General features: G+C 50.5%; 1 protein-coding gene across 5 annotated transcripts in view; it reads right to left on the reverse strand.

Moving 5' to 3' along the window:
* Positions 1-17693, reverse strand: part of LOC119953866 — a 75459-nt gene that overhangs the window by 22798 nt on the left and 34968 nt on the right. For all 5 annotated transcript variants that reach the window (XM_038778468.1, XM_038778467.1, XM_038778466.1 and 2 more), the window contains one exon: positions 13854-13937. In XM_038778468.1, coding sequence (XP_038634396.1) covers positions 13888-13937 — 50 coding nt within the window. In that variant the 3' untranslated portion in view covers positions 13854-13887. The remainder of the gene's footprint in view (positions 1-13853; positions 13938-17693) is intronic.

The following is a 17693-nucleotide window of genomic DNA, read 5'->3' on the forward strand; positions in this document are numbered from 1 at the left end:
GGCTTGAAAGTTGACCATAAATAAGGGTGTAAGATCAATAAAAGTTCTACGGGAATAGAATTAAAGGACACAGGATCAATTTGAGTGGGTAAATTTGTATGGACTGAATGTTATCGATGCCTACAAAAGCAAAAGAACATCCTGGTCCAACAGGTTAGGAATGGTTACTCAAACTGAAGACCTGAAATTATTAACCTTAGGAAAAGGTTAAAATAATTTACATTTTCCTTTCATTCATGAAACATTGCTTAGTATTTTACTAAATAGGCTTTTGTCTATAGAACTTATATAAATTCAGGTCTTTTAAGCAGAACTTTTCGTCCAAACTTAAGGAGTAGTATAGTCCATAGAGGATTCGTCTCCTTTAAGTTAACCATTTGTTCCTGTTGGTTATTTTGTGTCCTCTCACAAATATCACATTATTAAATAAAAATCTGAATTGACTCCGAACAAGGAAAAAATATACAACAGAAAAGTGCCATTTATAGAAAAAACATAAACATCGCAGCACCCAGTTTCAATCACAGCACCCAGTTTCCAACACAGCACCCACTTTCCATCACAGCACCCACTTTCCATCTCAGCACCCACTTTCCATCTCAGCACCCACTTTCCATCACAACACCCACTTTCCATCTCAGCACCCACTTTCCATCTCCGCACCCGCTTTCCATCACAGCACCCAGTTTCCATCACAGCACCCACTTTCCATCTCAGCACCCACTTTAAAATGCAGCACCCAGTTTCCATCACAGCACCCATTTTCCATCTCAGCACCCACTTTAAAATGCAGCACCCAGTTTCCATCGCAGCACCCACTTTCCATCTCAGCACCCACTTTAAAATGCAGCACCCAGTTTCCATCGCAGCACCCACTTTCCAAACACAGCACCCACTTTCCAAACTCAGCTCCCACTTTCCATCTCAGCACCCACTTTAAAATGCAGCACCCAGTTTCCATCGCAGCACCCAGTTTCCATCTCAGCACCCACTTTCCATCTCAGCACCCACTTTCCATCACGGCACCCACTTTCTATCACGGCACCCACATTCCATCTCCGCACCCACTTTCCATCTCCGCACTGTTTCCATCTCAGCACCCACATTCCAACTCAGCACACACTTTCCATCTCAGCACCCACTTTCCATCTCAGCACCCACTTTCCATCACAGCACCCACTTTCCATCTCAGCACCCACTTTTCATCTCAGCACCCACTTTCCATCTCAGCACCCACTTTCCATCACAGCACCCACTTTCCATCTCAGCACCCACTTTCCAAACTCAGCACCCACTTTCCAAACTCAGCACCCACTTTCCATCACAGCACCCACTTTCCATCTCCGCACCCACTTTCCATCTCCGCACCCACTTTCCATCTCCGCACCCACTTTCCATCACAGCACCCACTTTCCATATCAGCACCCACTTTCCAACTCCACATCCACTTTCCAAGCTCAGCACCCACTTTCCATCACAGCACCCACTTTCCAAACTCAGCACCCACTTTCCATCTCAGCACCCACTTTCCATCTCCGCACCCACTTTCCATCACAGCACCCACTTTCCATCACAGCACCCACTTTCCATCTCAGCACCCACTTTCCATCTCAGCACCAATTTTCCATCACAGCACCCACTTTCCAAACTCAGCACCCACTTTCCATCTCAGCACCCACTTAACAAACTCAGCACCCACTTTCCAAACTCAGCACCCACTTTCCATCACAGCACCCACTTTCCATCTCCGCACCCACTTTCCATCACAGCACCCACTTTCCATCTCAGCACCCACTTTCCATCTCAGCACCCATTTTCCATCACAGCACCCACTTTCCAAACTCAGCACCCACTTTCCATCTCAGCACCCACTTTCCAAACTCAGCACCCACTTTCCAAACTCAGCACCCACTTTCCATCACAGCACCCACTTTCCATCTCCGCACCCACTTTCCATCTCAGCACCCACTTTCCAAACTCAGCACCCACTTTCCAAGCTCAGCACCCACTTTCCATCACGGCACCGACTTTCCATCTCCGCACCCACTTTCCAAACTCAGCACCCACTTTCCAAGCTCAGCACCCATTTTCCATCACAGCACCCACTTTACAAACTCAGCACCCACTTTCCATCTCAGCACCCACTTAACAAACTCAGCACCCACTTTCCAAACTCAGCACCCACTTTCCATCTCCGCACCCACTTTCCATCTCAGCACCCACTTTCCAAACTCAGCACCCACTTTCCAAGCTCAGCACCCACTTTCCATCACGGCACCGACTTTCCATCTCCGCACCCACTTTCCAAGCTCAGCACCCACTTTCCATCACGGCACCCACTTTCCATTTCAGCACCCACTTTCAAAACTCCGCATCCACTTTCCAGCTCAGCACCCATTTTCCATCTCAGCACCCACTTTCCATCTCCGCACCCACTTTCCATCACAGCACCCACTTTCCATCTCCGCACCCACTTTCCATCTCAACACCCACTTTCCATCACAGCACCCACTTTCCAAACTCCACATCCACTTTCCAAGCTCAGCACCCACATTCCATCAAGGCACCCACTTTCCAGCTCAGCACCCACTTTCCATCTCCGCACCCACTTTCCAGCTCAGCACCCACATTCCATCAAGGCACCCACTTTCCATCACAGCACCCACTTTATATTGCAGCACCCGCTTTCCATTTCAGCACCCACTTTCCATCTCAGCACCCACTATCCATCTCCGCACCACTTTCCATCTCAGCACCCACTTTCCATCACAGCACCCACTTTCCATCACAGCACCCACTTTCCAAACTCAGCACCCACTTTCCATCTCAGCACCCACTTTATATTGCAGCACCCACTTTTTATTGCAGCACCTAATTTTAATTGCAACACCCACTTTTTGTCGCAGTACCCACTTTTCATCACAGCACCCACTTTCCAACTCAGCACCCACTTTCCATCACAGCACCCACTTTCCATCACAGCACCCACTTTATATTGCAGCACCCACTTTGTATCACAGCACCCACTTTCCATCTCAGCACCCACTTTATTATGCAGCACCCACTTTTCATCACAGCACCCACTTTCCAACTCAGCACCCACTTTCCATCTCAGCACCCACTTTCCATCTCAGCACCCACTTTTCATCACAGCACCCACTTTTCATCACAGCACCCACTTTTCATCTCAGCACCCACTTTATTATGCAGCACCCACTTTTCATCACAGCACCCACGTTCCATCACAGCACCCACTTTCCATCTCAGCACCCATTTTCCTTCACAGCACCCACTTTCCATCTCCGCACCCACTTTCCATCACAGCACCCACTTTCCATCACAGCACCCACTTTCCATCTCAGCACCCACTTTCCATCTCAGCACCCATTTTCCTTCACAGCACCCACTTTCCAAACTCAGCACCCACTTTCCATCTCAGCACCCACTTAACAAACTCAGCACCCACTTTCCAAACTCAGCACCCACTTTCCATCACAGCACCCACTTTCCATCTCCGCACCCACTTTCCATCTCAGCACCCACTTTCCAAACTCAGCACCCACTTTCCAAACTCAGCACCCACTTTCCATCTCAGCACCCACTTTCCATCTCAGCACCCACTTTCCATCACAGCACCCACTTTCCAAGCTCAGCACCCACTTTCGAAGCTCAGCACCCACTTTCCATCACGGCACCCACTTTCCATCTCCGCACCCACTTTCCAAACTCAGCACCCACTTTCCATCTCAGCACCCACTTTCCAAGCTCAGCACCCACTTTCCATCACGGCACCCACTTTCAAAACTCCGCATCCACTTTCCAACTCAGCACCCATTTTCCATCTCAGCACCCACTTTCCATCTCCGCACCCACTTTCCATCACAGCACCCACTTTCCATCTCCGCACCCACTTTCCATCTCAACACCCACTTTCCAAGCTCAGCACCCACATTCCATCAAGGCACCCACTTTCCAGCTCAGCACCCACTTTCCATCTCCGCACCCACTTTCCATCTCAGCACCCACTATCCATCACAGCACCCACTTTATATTGCAGCACCCGCTTTCCATTTCAGCACCCACTTTCCATCTCAGCACCCACTATCCATCTCCGCACCACTTTCCATCTCAGCACCCACTTTCCATCACAGCACCCACTTTCCAAACTCAGCACCCACTTTCCATCTCAGCACCCACTTTCCATCACAGCACCCACTTTCCATCACAGCACCCACTTTATATTGCAGCACCCACTTTTTATTGCAGCACCCAATTTTAATTGCAACACCCACTTTTCGTCGCAGTACCCACTTTTCATCACAGCACCCACTTTCCAACTCAGCACCCACTTTCCATCACAGCACCCACTTTCCATCACAGCACCCACTTTATATTGCAGCACCCACTTTTTATTGCAGCACCCAATTTTAATTGCAACACCCACTTTTCGTCGCAGTACCCACTTTTCATCACAGCACCCACTTTCCATCTCAGCACCCACTTTCCATCTCAGCACCCACTTTTCATCACAGCACCCACTTTTCATCACAGCACCCACTTTCCATCTCAGCACCCACTTTATTATGCAGCACCCACTTTTCATCACAGCACCCATTTTCCATCATAGCGCCCACTCACTATATAACACCTGCCATGTGAGAGTACCTTTAAGAAATGGGTGTTTTTATAGAATAACTGTGGTGGGGGTACCTTTAAGAAATGGGTGTTTATTACTGCAGTGATGTCAGAATGTGGGTGGTGCGGTGCTGCCTGTCAGTTTTTAGTTTCACTTTGAGAAAAGCTTAGGTGTGTCTGTATTTTTTGGTTTTCTTTCAGTGTTGGTGCTGCAGTCAGTCACAGAAGGCGTAATGTTGTTCTCTCTGCCATGTAAAGACTATCTCTTGATCATTTGGTGAATTGAGAGTGATGACTGTTCTCAGTAGTGAATTTAAACCTGATGTGCTTCTGTTAAAAGTTTTTAAAAAATTTATTATGGATGTTAAAAGGAAAGTTTAAGGATTACTTAGTATTGTGTTCTTTGGGGGTTGTATTTGAATTAATGGTTGCTAAGATGTTCACTGTATGTTTTTAAAAAGGTTAACTTGAGTTCATAGAATGAACATTGTTTTGCTTTAAAAAATACTTTTCCATTTCTGCTGCACCGCACATGTAGAGTGGGTCGTGTGCTTCCCATACCACAATCTAGTAAAAGTTTTTTTAAAAAATGTTTTTATTCCAAATTTTTCAATAATTTTTACAAAACACTACAAAAAAGAGAATAATACAAAGAAAACAAAACAATATATCAACAAAAAACACTTAACCCTCTATCCAGCTAAGACTTTAAAAAACAAAACAAAACAAAATAGAGCATCTGCCCCGAACAAATAACATGCAAACAGCCCACCCATTCCCCCTCCCCCCCGCCCCCTCCCCCCTTCCCTCCACCCCTCCCCTCCCTCCCCCTCCCTTCCCTCCTCCCCCCCTCCTCTCTCTCCCCTCCCCTCCCCCCCTCCCCTCCCTCCCCCTCCCTTCCCCCCCTCCCCCCCCCCTCTCCCCTCCCCTCCCCCTCCCCTCCCTCCCCCCTCCCCCCCTCCCCCCTTCCCCCCTCCTCCCCCAATCTCTTTTCCTGGCCCCTCGCATGCACCACAAAAGGCTCGCTTTTCCCACATTTAACTTGTACCCCGAGAAGTTTCCAAAATCCCTAAGAATCTGCATAACCTCCCCCATCCCCTCCACCGGATCCGCAATATACAAAAGCAGGTCATTCGCATACAGTGAAACGCGGTGTCCCCCCCCCCCCCCCCCCCTCCCACGACCAATCCCTTCCAGCTTCTGAATTCTCTCAATGCCATGGCCAACGGCTCAATCGCCAGGGCACACAGCAGGGGGCACAAAGGGCACCCCGGCCTTGTTCCACGCTATAACCTGAAATACTCTGACCACAGCCGGTTCGTCGAAACACTCGCTACCGGGGCCTGGTACAACAATTTGACCCATCCTATGAATTCCTCCCCAAACTCAAACCTGCCTAACATCTCCCACAAGTACTCCCACTCCACCCGATCAAAGGCTTTCTCTGTGTCCATTGCCACGACAACTTCTGCGTTCCGCCCCCCCCCCCCCCCCCCCCCACCCCCCCCCCCCCCTCCCCCACCCCCCTCCGAGGGCATCATGATCCCATTCAGGAGCCTTCGCACATTCACATTCAGCTGCCTGCCCTTCACAAACCCTGTCTGATCCTCATGAATCACTCCCGGGACACAATCTTCAATCCTAGTGGCCAGGACCTTGGCCAACAGCTTGGCATCTACATTAAGAAGTGAAATTGGCCTAGAGGAGCCGCATTGCAATGGGTCCTTATCACACTTGAGGATAAGTGGGATCAAAGCCTGCAACATCGTCGGGGGAAGGATTCCCCTTTCCTTAGCCTCATTAAAGGTTCTTAGCAACAGCGGGCCCAACAGCTCCGAGAACTTCCTGTAGAACTCAACGGGGAACCCATTCGGCCCCGGGCCTTGCCCACCTGCATACTCCACAACCCCTTAGCCAGCTCCTCCATCCCAATCGGAGCCCCCAATCCCTCTAACCGCCCTTCCTCCACCTTTGGGAACCTAAGTTGGTCCAGGAACTGTCGCATCCCCCCCCCCCCCCGGGGGTTCTGACTCATATAATTCACCAAAAAGACTCCGCACCGTGTTCCCCCTCCTATCTTTAATTCCCCCAATCTCCCTGGCCGCCTCCCTCTTCCGCAGCTGATGTGCCAACATCCGGCTTGCCTTCTCCCCATACTCTATACTGCTCCTTGTAGCTTCCTCAGCTGGGCCTGAGCCTTCCCCGTGGTTAGCAAGTCAAACTCCGTCTGGAGGCTCCAGCGTTCCTTCAACAGCCCCTCCTTGGGGGATTCCGCATATCTCCTATCCACCCTCAGTATCTCCCCCACCAATCTCTCTCTCTCCATCCTCTCCCTCTTCTCTCTGTGGGCCCTGATTGAAATTAACTCCCCCCTGACCACCGCCTTCAGCACCTCCAAGACCACCTCCCCATTATCATTGGCCTCCATATATCTTTAGATGCACCCCCGGACCCGCACATAGACCTCCTCGTCCGCCAGTAGTCCCACGTCCATTCGCCACAACGGGCGCTGACCTTTCTCCTCCCCCATCTTCAGGTCCACCCAGTGTGGGGCATGGTTCGAGATCGTAATGGCCGAGTACTCCACCCCCTCCACCCTCGGGATTAGCGCACTGTTTACGACGAAAAAATCTATCCGCGAGTAAGCCTTGTGTACACGGGAGAAGAAGGAAAACTCCCTCGGCCTTTGCCTGGCAAATCTCCACGGATCCACTCCCCCCCCACTTACCCGACCTCGATCTAGACCGATCCAGTGTCGGGTCCAGAACCGTATTGAAGTCCCCACCCCCATTATCAAACTACCTGCCTCCAGATCCGGGATCCGACTCAACATCCGCTTCATGAACTCATGAACCCTGCATTATCATCATCCCAGTTTGGGGCATTCACCAGCACCACCCGGGCCCCCTGCAGCCTGCCACTCACCATAACATATCGACCCCCCTTATCCGCCACAATACCCACCGCCTCAAATGCCACCTGCTTACTCACCAGGATTGCCTATTTTTCGCATCCAGCCCTGAGTGAAAAACCTGTCCCACCCATCCCTTCCTCAGCCTAGTTCGGTCCGTGATGTTCAGGTGTGTTTCCTGTAGCATGGCTACGTCTCCCTTCAGCTCCTTTAAGTGCAAAAACACCCGGGCCCTCTTGACCGGCCCATTCAAGCCTCTCACTTTCCATGTGATCAGCCAGATCGGGGGACTACCCCCCCCCCCACTCCCTCCCCTCCTACCCCCCCCCCCCCCACCCGCCCCCTGCCGACTAGCCATCTCCTTTTTTAGACCAGCCACGTGCCCACGACTCCCCCACTCTCCAGCCCCCCAGGCGGAGGCTCCCCGCCCCGACTCTCCCTCTTACCGTCAACTCCCCCTCAATCAGCACAGCAGCAACCCAGTTCCCCCCAATCCCCCTCTTCCCCAGCCAAGCAACTGCTTAACCCCCCCTATTCCCCCCCATTGCACTCCCGAAAGTCAGCTGACTCATGCTGACCCCGGCCGCTCCCGCCTCTGCCTCCGATCCCCTTTTGGATTTCCCATCCAAAGCACCAGCCCTCCCCCCACCAAAGTGGGGTAGTGACAGTCCACCCCAGCCTCCTGCACCCCATGTAGACCAACGCGGACATCGAACACAGTGCCCCCCCCCCCCACTTCAGGTACCGCCCCCACCATTTCGCTGGAAAAAGCCACGGCCCCTGCCTGGGCCGACCCCGCCCCCTGTGGCGCAGTTCCCTTTAACTGCAACCTCACCCCAGTCCCCGAAGGCCCCGGGCTACGGGCCCACCCATTCCCAAGAAAATGCGGGGAATAAAAGAGAATTAAACCCCACTCGAACAAGCATCGCCCACACTCCCTCACCAACATCCCACATAACATACAGCAAACCATTAATTCAAGTCCAGCTTCTCGTTTTTGATAAAAGTCCACGCCTCATCCGGCGTATCAAAATAGTGGTGTCAGTCCTGGTATGTGACCCACAGTCTCGCCGGCTGTAACAGCCTGAACTTCACCCCCTTCCCGTGGAGGATTGCCTTAGCCCGGTTGAATCCTGCCCGCTTCTTGACCAGCTCTGCACTCCAGTCCTGATAGATATGGATCTCGATGTTCTCCCACTTGCTGCTCCTCTCCTTCGCCCATCGCAGAACACACTCCCTGACGGTGAAACGGTGAAACCTCAGCACCATCGCCCTCGCCGGTTCGTTCGCCCTCGGCCTCGTTGCCAGGACTCTGTGCGCTCCATCCAGCTCCAGGGGCCTCGGGAAGGCCCCCGCACCCATCAGCGTGCTCAGCATTGATGTCACATATGCCCCAGCATCTGACCCCTCCACGCCTTCAGGGAGACCCGGAATCAGCAGGTTCTGCCTCCTCGACCTGTTCGCTAGGTCCTCCAGCTTCTTGGCCAGCTCTGCGCTCCAGTCCTGATAGATATGGATCTCGGTATTCTCCCACTTGCTGCTCCTCTCCTTCGCCCATCGCAGAACACACTCCCTGACGGTGAAACCTCATCACCATCGCCCTCGCCGGTTCGTTCGCCCTCGGCCTCGTTGCCAGGACTCTGTGCGCTCCATCCAGCTCCAGGGGCAGCTTCTCTGGTCATTTTTTGTGAAGCGCCTCGTGCGCTTCTACTTTAACCGCCAGGCCTAGAATCTCGTCCTCATTGTCAGAGACCTGCTGCACCTCCTTAAGTGCGGTCCCCTGCATCTTCTGGGTCGCCACCAACCTTTCAATTGACGCCTTCATAGGGGCCAGCATCTCCGCCTTCAAGTCAGCAAAGCAGCTTTTTAAAAATTCCTGCTGCTCCCGAGACCACTGGGCCCACGCTGCCTGGTCCCCGCCCGCCGCCATCTTGTTTTCTCGTGCCTGTTCTCCTCTCTGCTCTGAAGCCACTTTTTTGACCGCTCCGCTCCTGGTCCACTCCATACAGCGCTGGGGGACACTCACTGCTACCTTTCCACACCGGGAATCGTTGAGAAAATGCCGCTGAGGCTCCTCAAAAGGGCCCAAATGTCCATTATCGGCGGGAGCTGCCGACCGTGCGACCTACCCAGGCATAGCCGCAACCGGAAGTCCAATCTATTAAAAGTTGTGGGTCAGGTGGACTCCATGATACACTTTGGGATTCTCTAAATCCTGGCCCACAACACACCGTTGTATCAGTGTATTTCCCTTCACTATTGCACCATTACAGGAGCACATTACCCATGTCAAATACCTTTTACTTTCAAGCAGCATGTGAAGGCTTTCTGAAGGGAGGTTTGAATTCCACAATATGTTCATGCTGCCATCCAGTGGAGAAACAGTGCTTCGTAATGGGGCAGCAGGGTAGCATGGTGGTTAGCATAAATGCTTCATAGCTCCAGGGTCCCAGGTTTGATTCCCGGCTGGGTCACTGTCTGTGTGGAGTCTGCACGTCCTCCCCCTGTTTGCGTGGGTTTCCTCCGGGTGCTCCGGTTTCCTCCCACAGTCCAAAAGATGTGCAGGTTAGGTGGATTGGCCATGCTAAATTGCCCGTAGTCTCCTAATAAAAGTAAGTTTAAGGGGGGGGGGTTGTTGGGTTACGGGTATAGGGTGGATACGTGGGTTTGAGTAGGGTGATCATGGCTCGGCACAACATCGAGGGCCGAAGGGCCTGTTCTGTGCTGTACTGTTCTATGTTCTATGTAACTTAAAAATGTAGGGAAAATCCTTCCAGCTGTACCCGCTCGCTGTGGGGTCTTTCAGTCCCGCCGACGGAGATACCCCGCTGCAGGTTTCCCGATGTTGAAGGGCGGGAACAATGGGAAAACACATTGACAGATGCAGGACTTGATGATGTCGCTGTCGGCCAATGGCAGAAACGTTTGCTACTGCAAATCCCATCGCGGAGGGGCAGAAATTCCCACACGTTGGGTCACATTCAAAGTTCACTCCTCAATTTAATTTTTCGGTGCAAAAGAGCATTCACGTTCCAAATAGAATACAATCATAAATTTTTGTTTTAAATTTAGAGTGCCCAATTAATTTTTTCTAATTAAGGGGCAATTTAGCAAAACTCTGCACGCACACCAATGAGCGGGCACGCATGCACAGGGCGGCTGCATTTTTAAAAATATGGTCTCGGTCTTTTTGAAGGCCGCTTGCAGACGGCATTGTTAAAAGCTGGCTGCTGCGGCTGATGCTCTCGAATTTGCGCAATCGGGAGCACCGTAACAGACGGCTCCGCAACCCTCCCGACACCCGCCCGCGACCCACCACCCGCGGGTCGCGCCCCTGACTGTGTCTGTGCTGTGGTATTGAGCTGTTTTTAGCACTTTATTCGGCAAAGATGGAATGTGCTGAGAATTTCAATATCAACTGTGCAATTGAATGAAACATTACTTTCTCACCACACCAGGGACTGCCTCTAGCTTCAGATTTTAAGGTAACTGCAGAGGCTGATAAATTGATTAGAAACATATGCATATTTTACTAGTCATCTAACTATGCCCAGACAAAAACCACAGATGCATGAAGGCTGCTATCTTTGAAGCTTGATTTGGGCAGCACGGTAGCATTGTGGATAGCACAATCGCTTCACAGCTCCAGGGTCCCAGGTTCGATTCCGGCTTGGGTCACTGTCTGTGCGGAGTCTGCACATCCTCCCCGTGTGTGCGTGGGTTTCCTCCGGGTGCTCCGGTTTCCTCCCACAGTCCAAAGATGTGCAGGTTAGGTGGATTGGCCATGATAAAACTGCCCTTAGTGTCCAAAATTGCCCTTGGTGTTGGGTGGGGTTACTGGGTTATGGGGATAGGGTGGAGGTGTTGACCTTGGGTAGGGTGCTCTTTCCAAGAGCCGGTGCAGACTTGATGGGCCGAATGGCCTCCTTCTGCACTGTAAATTCTATGATTCTATGTTGACATTGAATAGGAACATGGTCTTCCACGCAACTATCAGATCTAAGATCCGCTTCTGCCGCAACCGCTTTGTTATTAAAGAATATGATTTGTAACATTCTCAACTATTTATTATTCATAGAGGAGAATGCACATCATGGGCTGGATTCTCCAGTGCACCAGTTATGTGTTTCCCGGCGTCACGCCATTCCCTGTTTGTGGAATTCTGTCTTCCCACCGCTTGTCACTGGGATTCCACACTAAAGCCACCCAAGGCTGCCGGAAAACCCACAGGCAGGAATGCGCTGCCAGTGGAAACAGGGAATCACAATGGCCAGAGAATTCCGGCCAATATCTTTACCAAAACAAATCAAAGCTGTCAATTTTGAAAAACAAATGGCTATGTGCCCCTTATTGCCACTACAAATAGTGACATTAAACCATCTTGTAAATTTATAGTTCTAGTTAGATTGTGAAGGGCCATCTTTCCAGAATCTGTGATAATGGGGCGGGTGCAAATCCGAGCAAGCCAGTCATACTGCAGGAGAGTCCAAAATCAGGAACCGTGTCAGACGCCGATCGGTTTCTGATTTAACCAGCACACTCCCATTGGTGAGATCTGGATCCCGCTGCGGTGAGAAACTAATAATCACCAGATAAGGCCAATCCCCATCCCGTTAATGGGAATGACCCCCTATCTAGCGGCCTCCCATCATCTAACTGGCTCCCCAGCGAGCGATCACATAGACTATGCATCACGGTTCCTATGCGGTCTCCCAGCCAACGGAGGCTCATGGGTGGTCAGGGATAGGTCAGGGTGGTCCCCTGGCCCTCCCCCTAAAATGTGAGCACCTTGACATTGCAAGGCCAGCACCCTGGCATTGCCAACCAGGCACTACCAAGGTGGAGGAGGTGGGGGGGGCAGGTAAGGGGTTGGGGGTGTGGGTGGGAGAGGGGGCAACACTATTGGGGGTGGGGAATTGTCAAACACAATCTAAGTGTGCACAACCAGTATGATGCCTCTGTCTCCTTCTTCTGCAGGGCGGGATGACCTCCGAACCCTTGGCCCATCTCTCCAGGCATCTCCCCCACCCCGTGGCACCTTATCCACACTCCGACCATGGACATGTCCCCGGAGCTGTGTCCCATCCCCTGGGTGTTCGGATGTTGGCTGCTGCGTGTGTGATGTTGCCTCCCGCAGTGTCCAGGCATCAAGGTCTGACTGGGATGCTGGACAATGGTTCTCACATGCTACAGGGGTTGGCATGGTGGTGCCGCGAGTGGTTGCCTCCCCAGCGCACCCCCCAACCCTCCCATGGCAGCCCACTCCAGTGGAAGGTTCCCCAACCCAGCCGAGGGTGCCCCACTCCCCACCCAGCCAGGGTCTTTGCCTGTGAGCAGATGGCTACTCACACCTCGGCTTCCCATCCGCCAGGTTCATGTTTTCCAAAAGGAGTACTAATTGGCGCCAGAGTGACCACTGGGGAGGATGCTGAATGACGGGAGGTCATTGAAAAAGGGGTGGCTCTCGTTAATGGTATGGAAATGGTGCTTAAGTGGTGATAGTTGGTTTTTCGCCATGCTACGGCGAGATCTGATTTCGCCTACCTGAGTGGGCCAGTTGCATCACAAATTGTTTGGCACCCGGCGCGGTTCTCATTTTTGGCCTCTCCCAGTATTCACCGGCCTCATTTCCCTTGAGTGAGAGCGTAACGAGGCTGGAGGATCGTGCCCTTAGAAACATTTCCGTTAGATCACGGCCAATATGACAAGTAACCATTCTCCCAAATCTTCCCATTGGATTCATTGATTCTGTCCTTGGGTTGCATCCTTCTCATTTCAGGGATCATTCAGGTTGAGGTTAATGGACAGAAGGGTATTGTGAAAAGAAATTAGATTTCACCCTGCAGTTTAACTATTGCATCAGCATTTCTTACCCATCCAGTTTACCTGTTGATCACAGATGGACATTTAAGACTTTCAGAGTTCCATGATTTAACTTCAGCATAAAATGTCAAATTAATAGTATGCATAAATAGTTTTCATTCGCATGGCATAATTAATATAAAAATATATGTCAAGTGGCTTCACAGAGGTGTAATCAGAAAAAAAGGTGATGAATATTATATATGGTTTTCAAGATAAAGTCTTGTCAAACAATTCTTCATGAGAATGGCAACCTTCTATGTTAAATATCGGCGAGTTGAATTGATTGAGGGGCCATGAGACAGTACTGTTGGATATTCCTCCATACAGCTGGATGTTTCTGTTCAATTCTCCTGGTCTAATTTGAATTAACTTCACTTACAAAATAAAACAGCTTGGTGTTAATTCACTGACAGATTGATATAATTGTTCTCCTTTCCCTCACCCTCTGCTTTGGCTTCGCCAATATAGTTCTCTCATTAGTCGGGTGTACATTTCTTTTTAGGGGCCCTTTTAGGACAATCTCTTTCTGAAAAACACAAGAATGAGATGATCAGAGGTTCGATTGTGGTCATTGTAAAGACATTATGTTATCTTATCAGATCAGTAGCTGTGGCAAGACGTCAACTTCCTGAGGTCAAACATGCGGCAAAATGTTTTCAAGAACAACTCCCTTTGAAATAGACGGTTGATTTGAAGTTATATCAGATCTGCTTTGCCTCATTTCTAAACCAATATATTTAAAAGTACCAAAAGCCAAACTCTTACATTTTAAATTCCACACTAATCTTATTAGTGGCACATTTCTCAAATTCCGGCGTACCACTGTAAAAATCTTTTTTAAAATTCATTTACGGGATGTGGATGCCACTGGCTGAGCGAGCACTTATTCCCCACCCTGAACTGCCTTCAATTTCAGAGTATTTGTGGTTGAATCATCAATGCTCATCATGCAAATGTTCCCTTTATGATACCAATGAAACATTGCACGGTCTGCATTCAGTTGAACAGAAAACGGATCACACAGAAAAATGTTACGCCCTATAGTTTTGTTTCTGCAGTTGTTGACGCAGGGGCTGGTTTAGCTCGCTGGGCTAAATCGCTGGCTTTTAAAGCAGACCAAGCAGGCCAGCAGCACGGCTCAATTCCCGTACCAGCCTCCCCGGACAGGTGCCGGAATGTGGCGACTAGGGGCTTTTCACAGTAACTTCATTGGAGCCTACTCGTGACGATAAGCGATTTTCATTTCATTTCATTTTAATTTCATTGTGAGAAACATTTCTTTCTGAGTCAATTATTGCCCTGCAGAAACATGGGCCGCAATTCAACGGACTTGAGTAAAGGTCCGCTGAATGGATGGCATTGCCATCTATTTTGGCCTTGGGGACATTCTCTCTGTCGAGGCCGCACTTAGAGGGATTTGCTGCTGGTGAGCTTCAGCTCGCCAGGCCGAAAGGCTCCTTGCAGATTGGGGGGCCATTTTGTCTGGTTGCCCAAATCTTCTCCCCTCCCCCTTTTAGCACCCCCCCCCCCCTATTTTTGACAACCTGTCACCACCCCCCCCCTCCAAACTTGGGGATGCCTCCGGGAGCACGCCCTCACCACCCCCTCTCTACCTGGTAAGCACCCCCCTCAGGCCTGATCAACGTAAGTGCCAACCTGGCACCCAGGCACTGCCAAGCCTGGTATCCTAGTTGTGCCCCTGGCAAACTGGCAGTGCCAGGGGAGCACTGCCATGGTGTCCAGGTGACACTGACAGTGTGCCCAGGCTGACACCGCCAAGGTGCCCGTGTGGCAAAGGGAGAGCCAGGGTGCCACCTTACCCTGTCCTCAACCATCTGGTGGACCTCCAATGGTCTGGGAGACCCACCAGGTCCAATTCTAAACAGTGCTCTGGCGAGGTCTCTCAAGCGCAGCCAGTGAGTCCCAGGCACCAGATGGATCCGGCGAACATTAAATTAGCTATACGGCTCATTAAAATATGCAGTTCTGGGTCACGTCCAGTGAATCTAGCGAGACATTTTGAGTCCGTTGAATCTCACGGGACGTTTCGAGCATTCCGAATCTCGCAAGAGGCCTCTTCCAAGATTCAACAACCTTGTTCCGACACAGAGTCGGTCGTGGCGAGGCCGCTGAATTGCGCCCATGGATGGCTTTTATTATAACTCATTTACGCACTCATGAATGTGCGGCCCAAAAAGCTAAAAAAAAATTTTTAAATGACTTTTCCAGCAGCGGGAGGATTCACCCTAACATTTATATCATCCATTCAAAATTCTGGATTAAACGCCTCAAGTGCACACTGGGAGATGTTTTTTCAGTACAAATCTACCTGTATTTGGGAACACCGCCACCTGGAGGTTCCCCTCCGTACACTCACCATCGTGACTTGGAAATACATTCCTGTCCCTTCACTGTCGCTGGGTCACAATCCTGGATCTCCCTCCCTAATAGCAGTGAGGGTGTTCCTACACCTCAGGGACTGTGTCGGTTCAAGAAGGCAGTTCAGCACTCAAGGGCAATCAGGGATGGGCAATAAATCCTGGCCTAGCTAGCAATGCCCACATCCCGTAAATGAATTGAAATAAATGTCCAAACTGATCTCCTCCTCATACCATGCCCTAGGTGGGCAATGGTGACCATGGCCTTCCATTGGATTGGCTTATGATTATGCGTGGCAAAGTACTGGAGTGGTTTGCAGTCTCACTGACCAGGAAACTCTCCTACTCTTACCACCTGCCATCAGTCATATTGAAAGGACCTGCAGGCTGACAATCCTGCTGTTTGCCCACTTTATGAACACAGCCTCCTCCACTGTCATCAAGTCCTGAAGTGGGACTTGAACCCAGAGCTTCTGGCCCGGAGGTGGTGGACATGACTCACTGCGCCACAATGTGATCGTTTGCTGCTGTGAGAATCCCTGGCACGCTCATTAACACTACTTGCGCTGCACTTTCCTGCTCTTCACTCTTCCGCTTTACTCTGCCAGTCCATGGGCCTCACTGCTTGCCCAACATCCTGAACATTAGATCAATACTTAAACTTGTCGGTCACTTTTTCTGGACGTCACATCCCTCCATTCACCAGACTGCTGTGGAATATATGTCACCACTGGGCCCACCAAGCCCATTTGGCCTGTGGATATGATAACTCTGTCCTGTCAGTCATGGTCACTCTCATTACCATTGGCCCTTGACACCATATTGTGTTCCTCCTTGGGCCCTTCATCACAAAATAGAGTGTTTAAGATGCAAAATATTTTATGTATCTCCAGGAGCGGCTCAGCGTCCAGGATTTTGTACTTAATTCTGATTAATTATGAACACTTTGACTGTCATGTTTTAAAAGTACTGGCTAGAATTCTCCAGCCATTGCGATTCTCTTTTCCCATTGCCAGTGCACGCCCACCAGGTGGCGTGGGGATGGCTTCAATGGGAAATCCCATTGACAAGCGGCGGGAAGAGAGAATCCCATTGAGCGCTGCCGTAAAAGACACGGCTGGGGGATCGGATAATCCAGCCCACTACCTTGTCATCATGACCTATTATCTTGCAAATAACCCTAATCTTTCTATTCCCCATGACCCTCCCTTTAAAACACATTGACAATTTGGGAATTATTCTGTCTTGGATGGTCTTACACAATGCCGTGGCACTTTCCAAATTTTCTCTGACACCTCAGCCTTGCTGAAAGATCTACATGTAAAGCAGTCAAACGTGCCGAAAAATAGAACTAATTCTAATACCATTTAGAGTGGACCATGGGCACTGCTGCCCAGAACAGAACAGCAATTGGGATTTTGTCAAAAGCCGAGTTGATTAGGACTCTCGTATCCACTCCCACTGTAAATTTGTTACATGAACCACCCATGCCAGTTGCTAGTTTGCAGTCTGGTTGATCAGCTGAAATTGTATTCAGCATTTCAGCAATCCCTGTGTGATTCCTCACAGCACCAGGATCTGAGCTGATGGTTGTGAGTGCAAGATCAAGTGGCACATCCTCATCCCTTCTGTGAGCTGGGTCTTCCTCTTCCTCTGCTGAGGCTGTCCAGCTGGATTCCAGATGGGAGGAAATGGAGTGGGGGCAGGGAAAAGAGAGTGTGAGGAAAGCAGGAGTTCTGTGGTCTTAACATCTCCAGCTTCCATGTGATGCCACATTGCATGTGAGGAGGGACTGAAAGATGGGCGTAAGGTTGTGACTTACCATCACCCTAGACAGTCTATGCTGAATCTGACTACATGACCTTATTCAATGATGCATACATAGCACCATGCTCCCTGCAGGA

This window comes from Scyliorhinus canicula, chromosome 19 (assembly GCF_902713615.1).
Source record: "Scyliorhinus canicula chromosome 19, sScyCan1.1, whole genome shotgun sequence".
Lineage (NCBI taxonomy): Eukaryota > Metazoa > Chordata > Chondrichthyes > Carcharhiniformes > Scyliorhinidae > Scyliorhinus > Scyliorhinus canicula.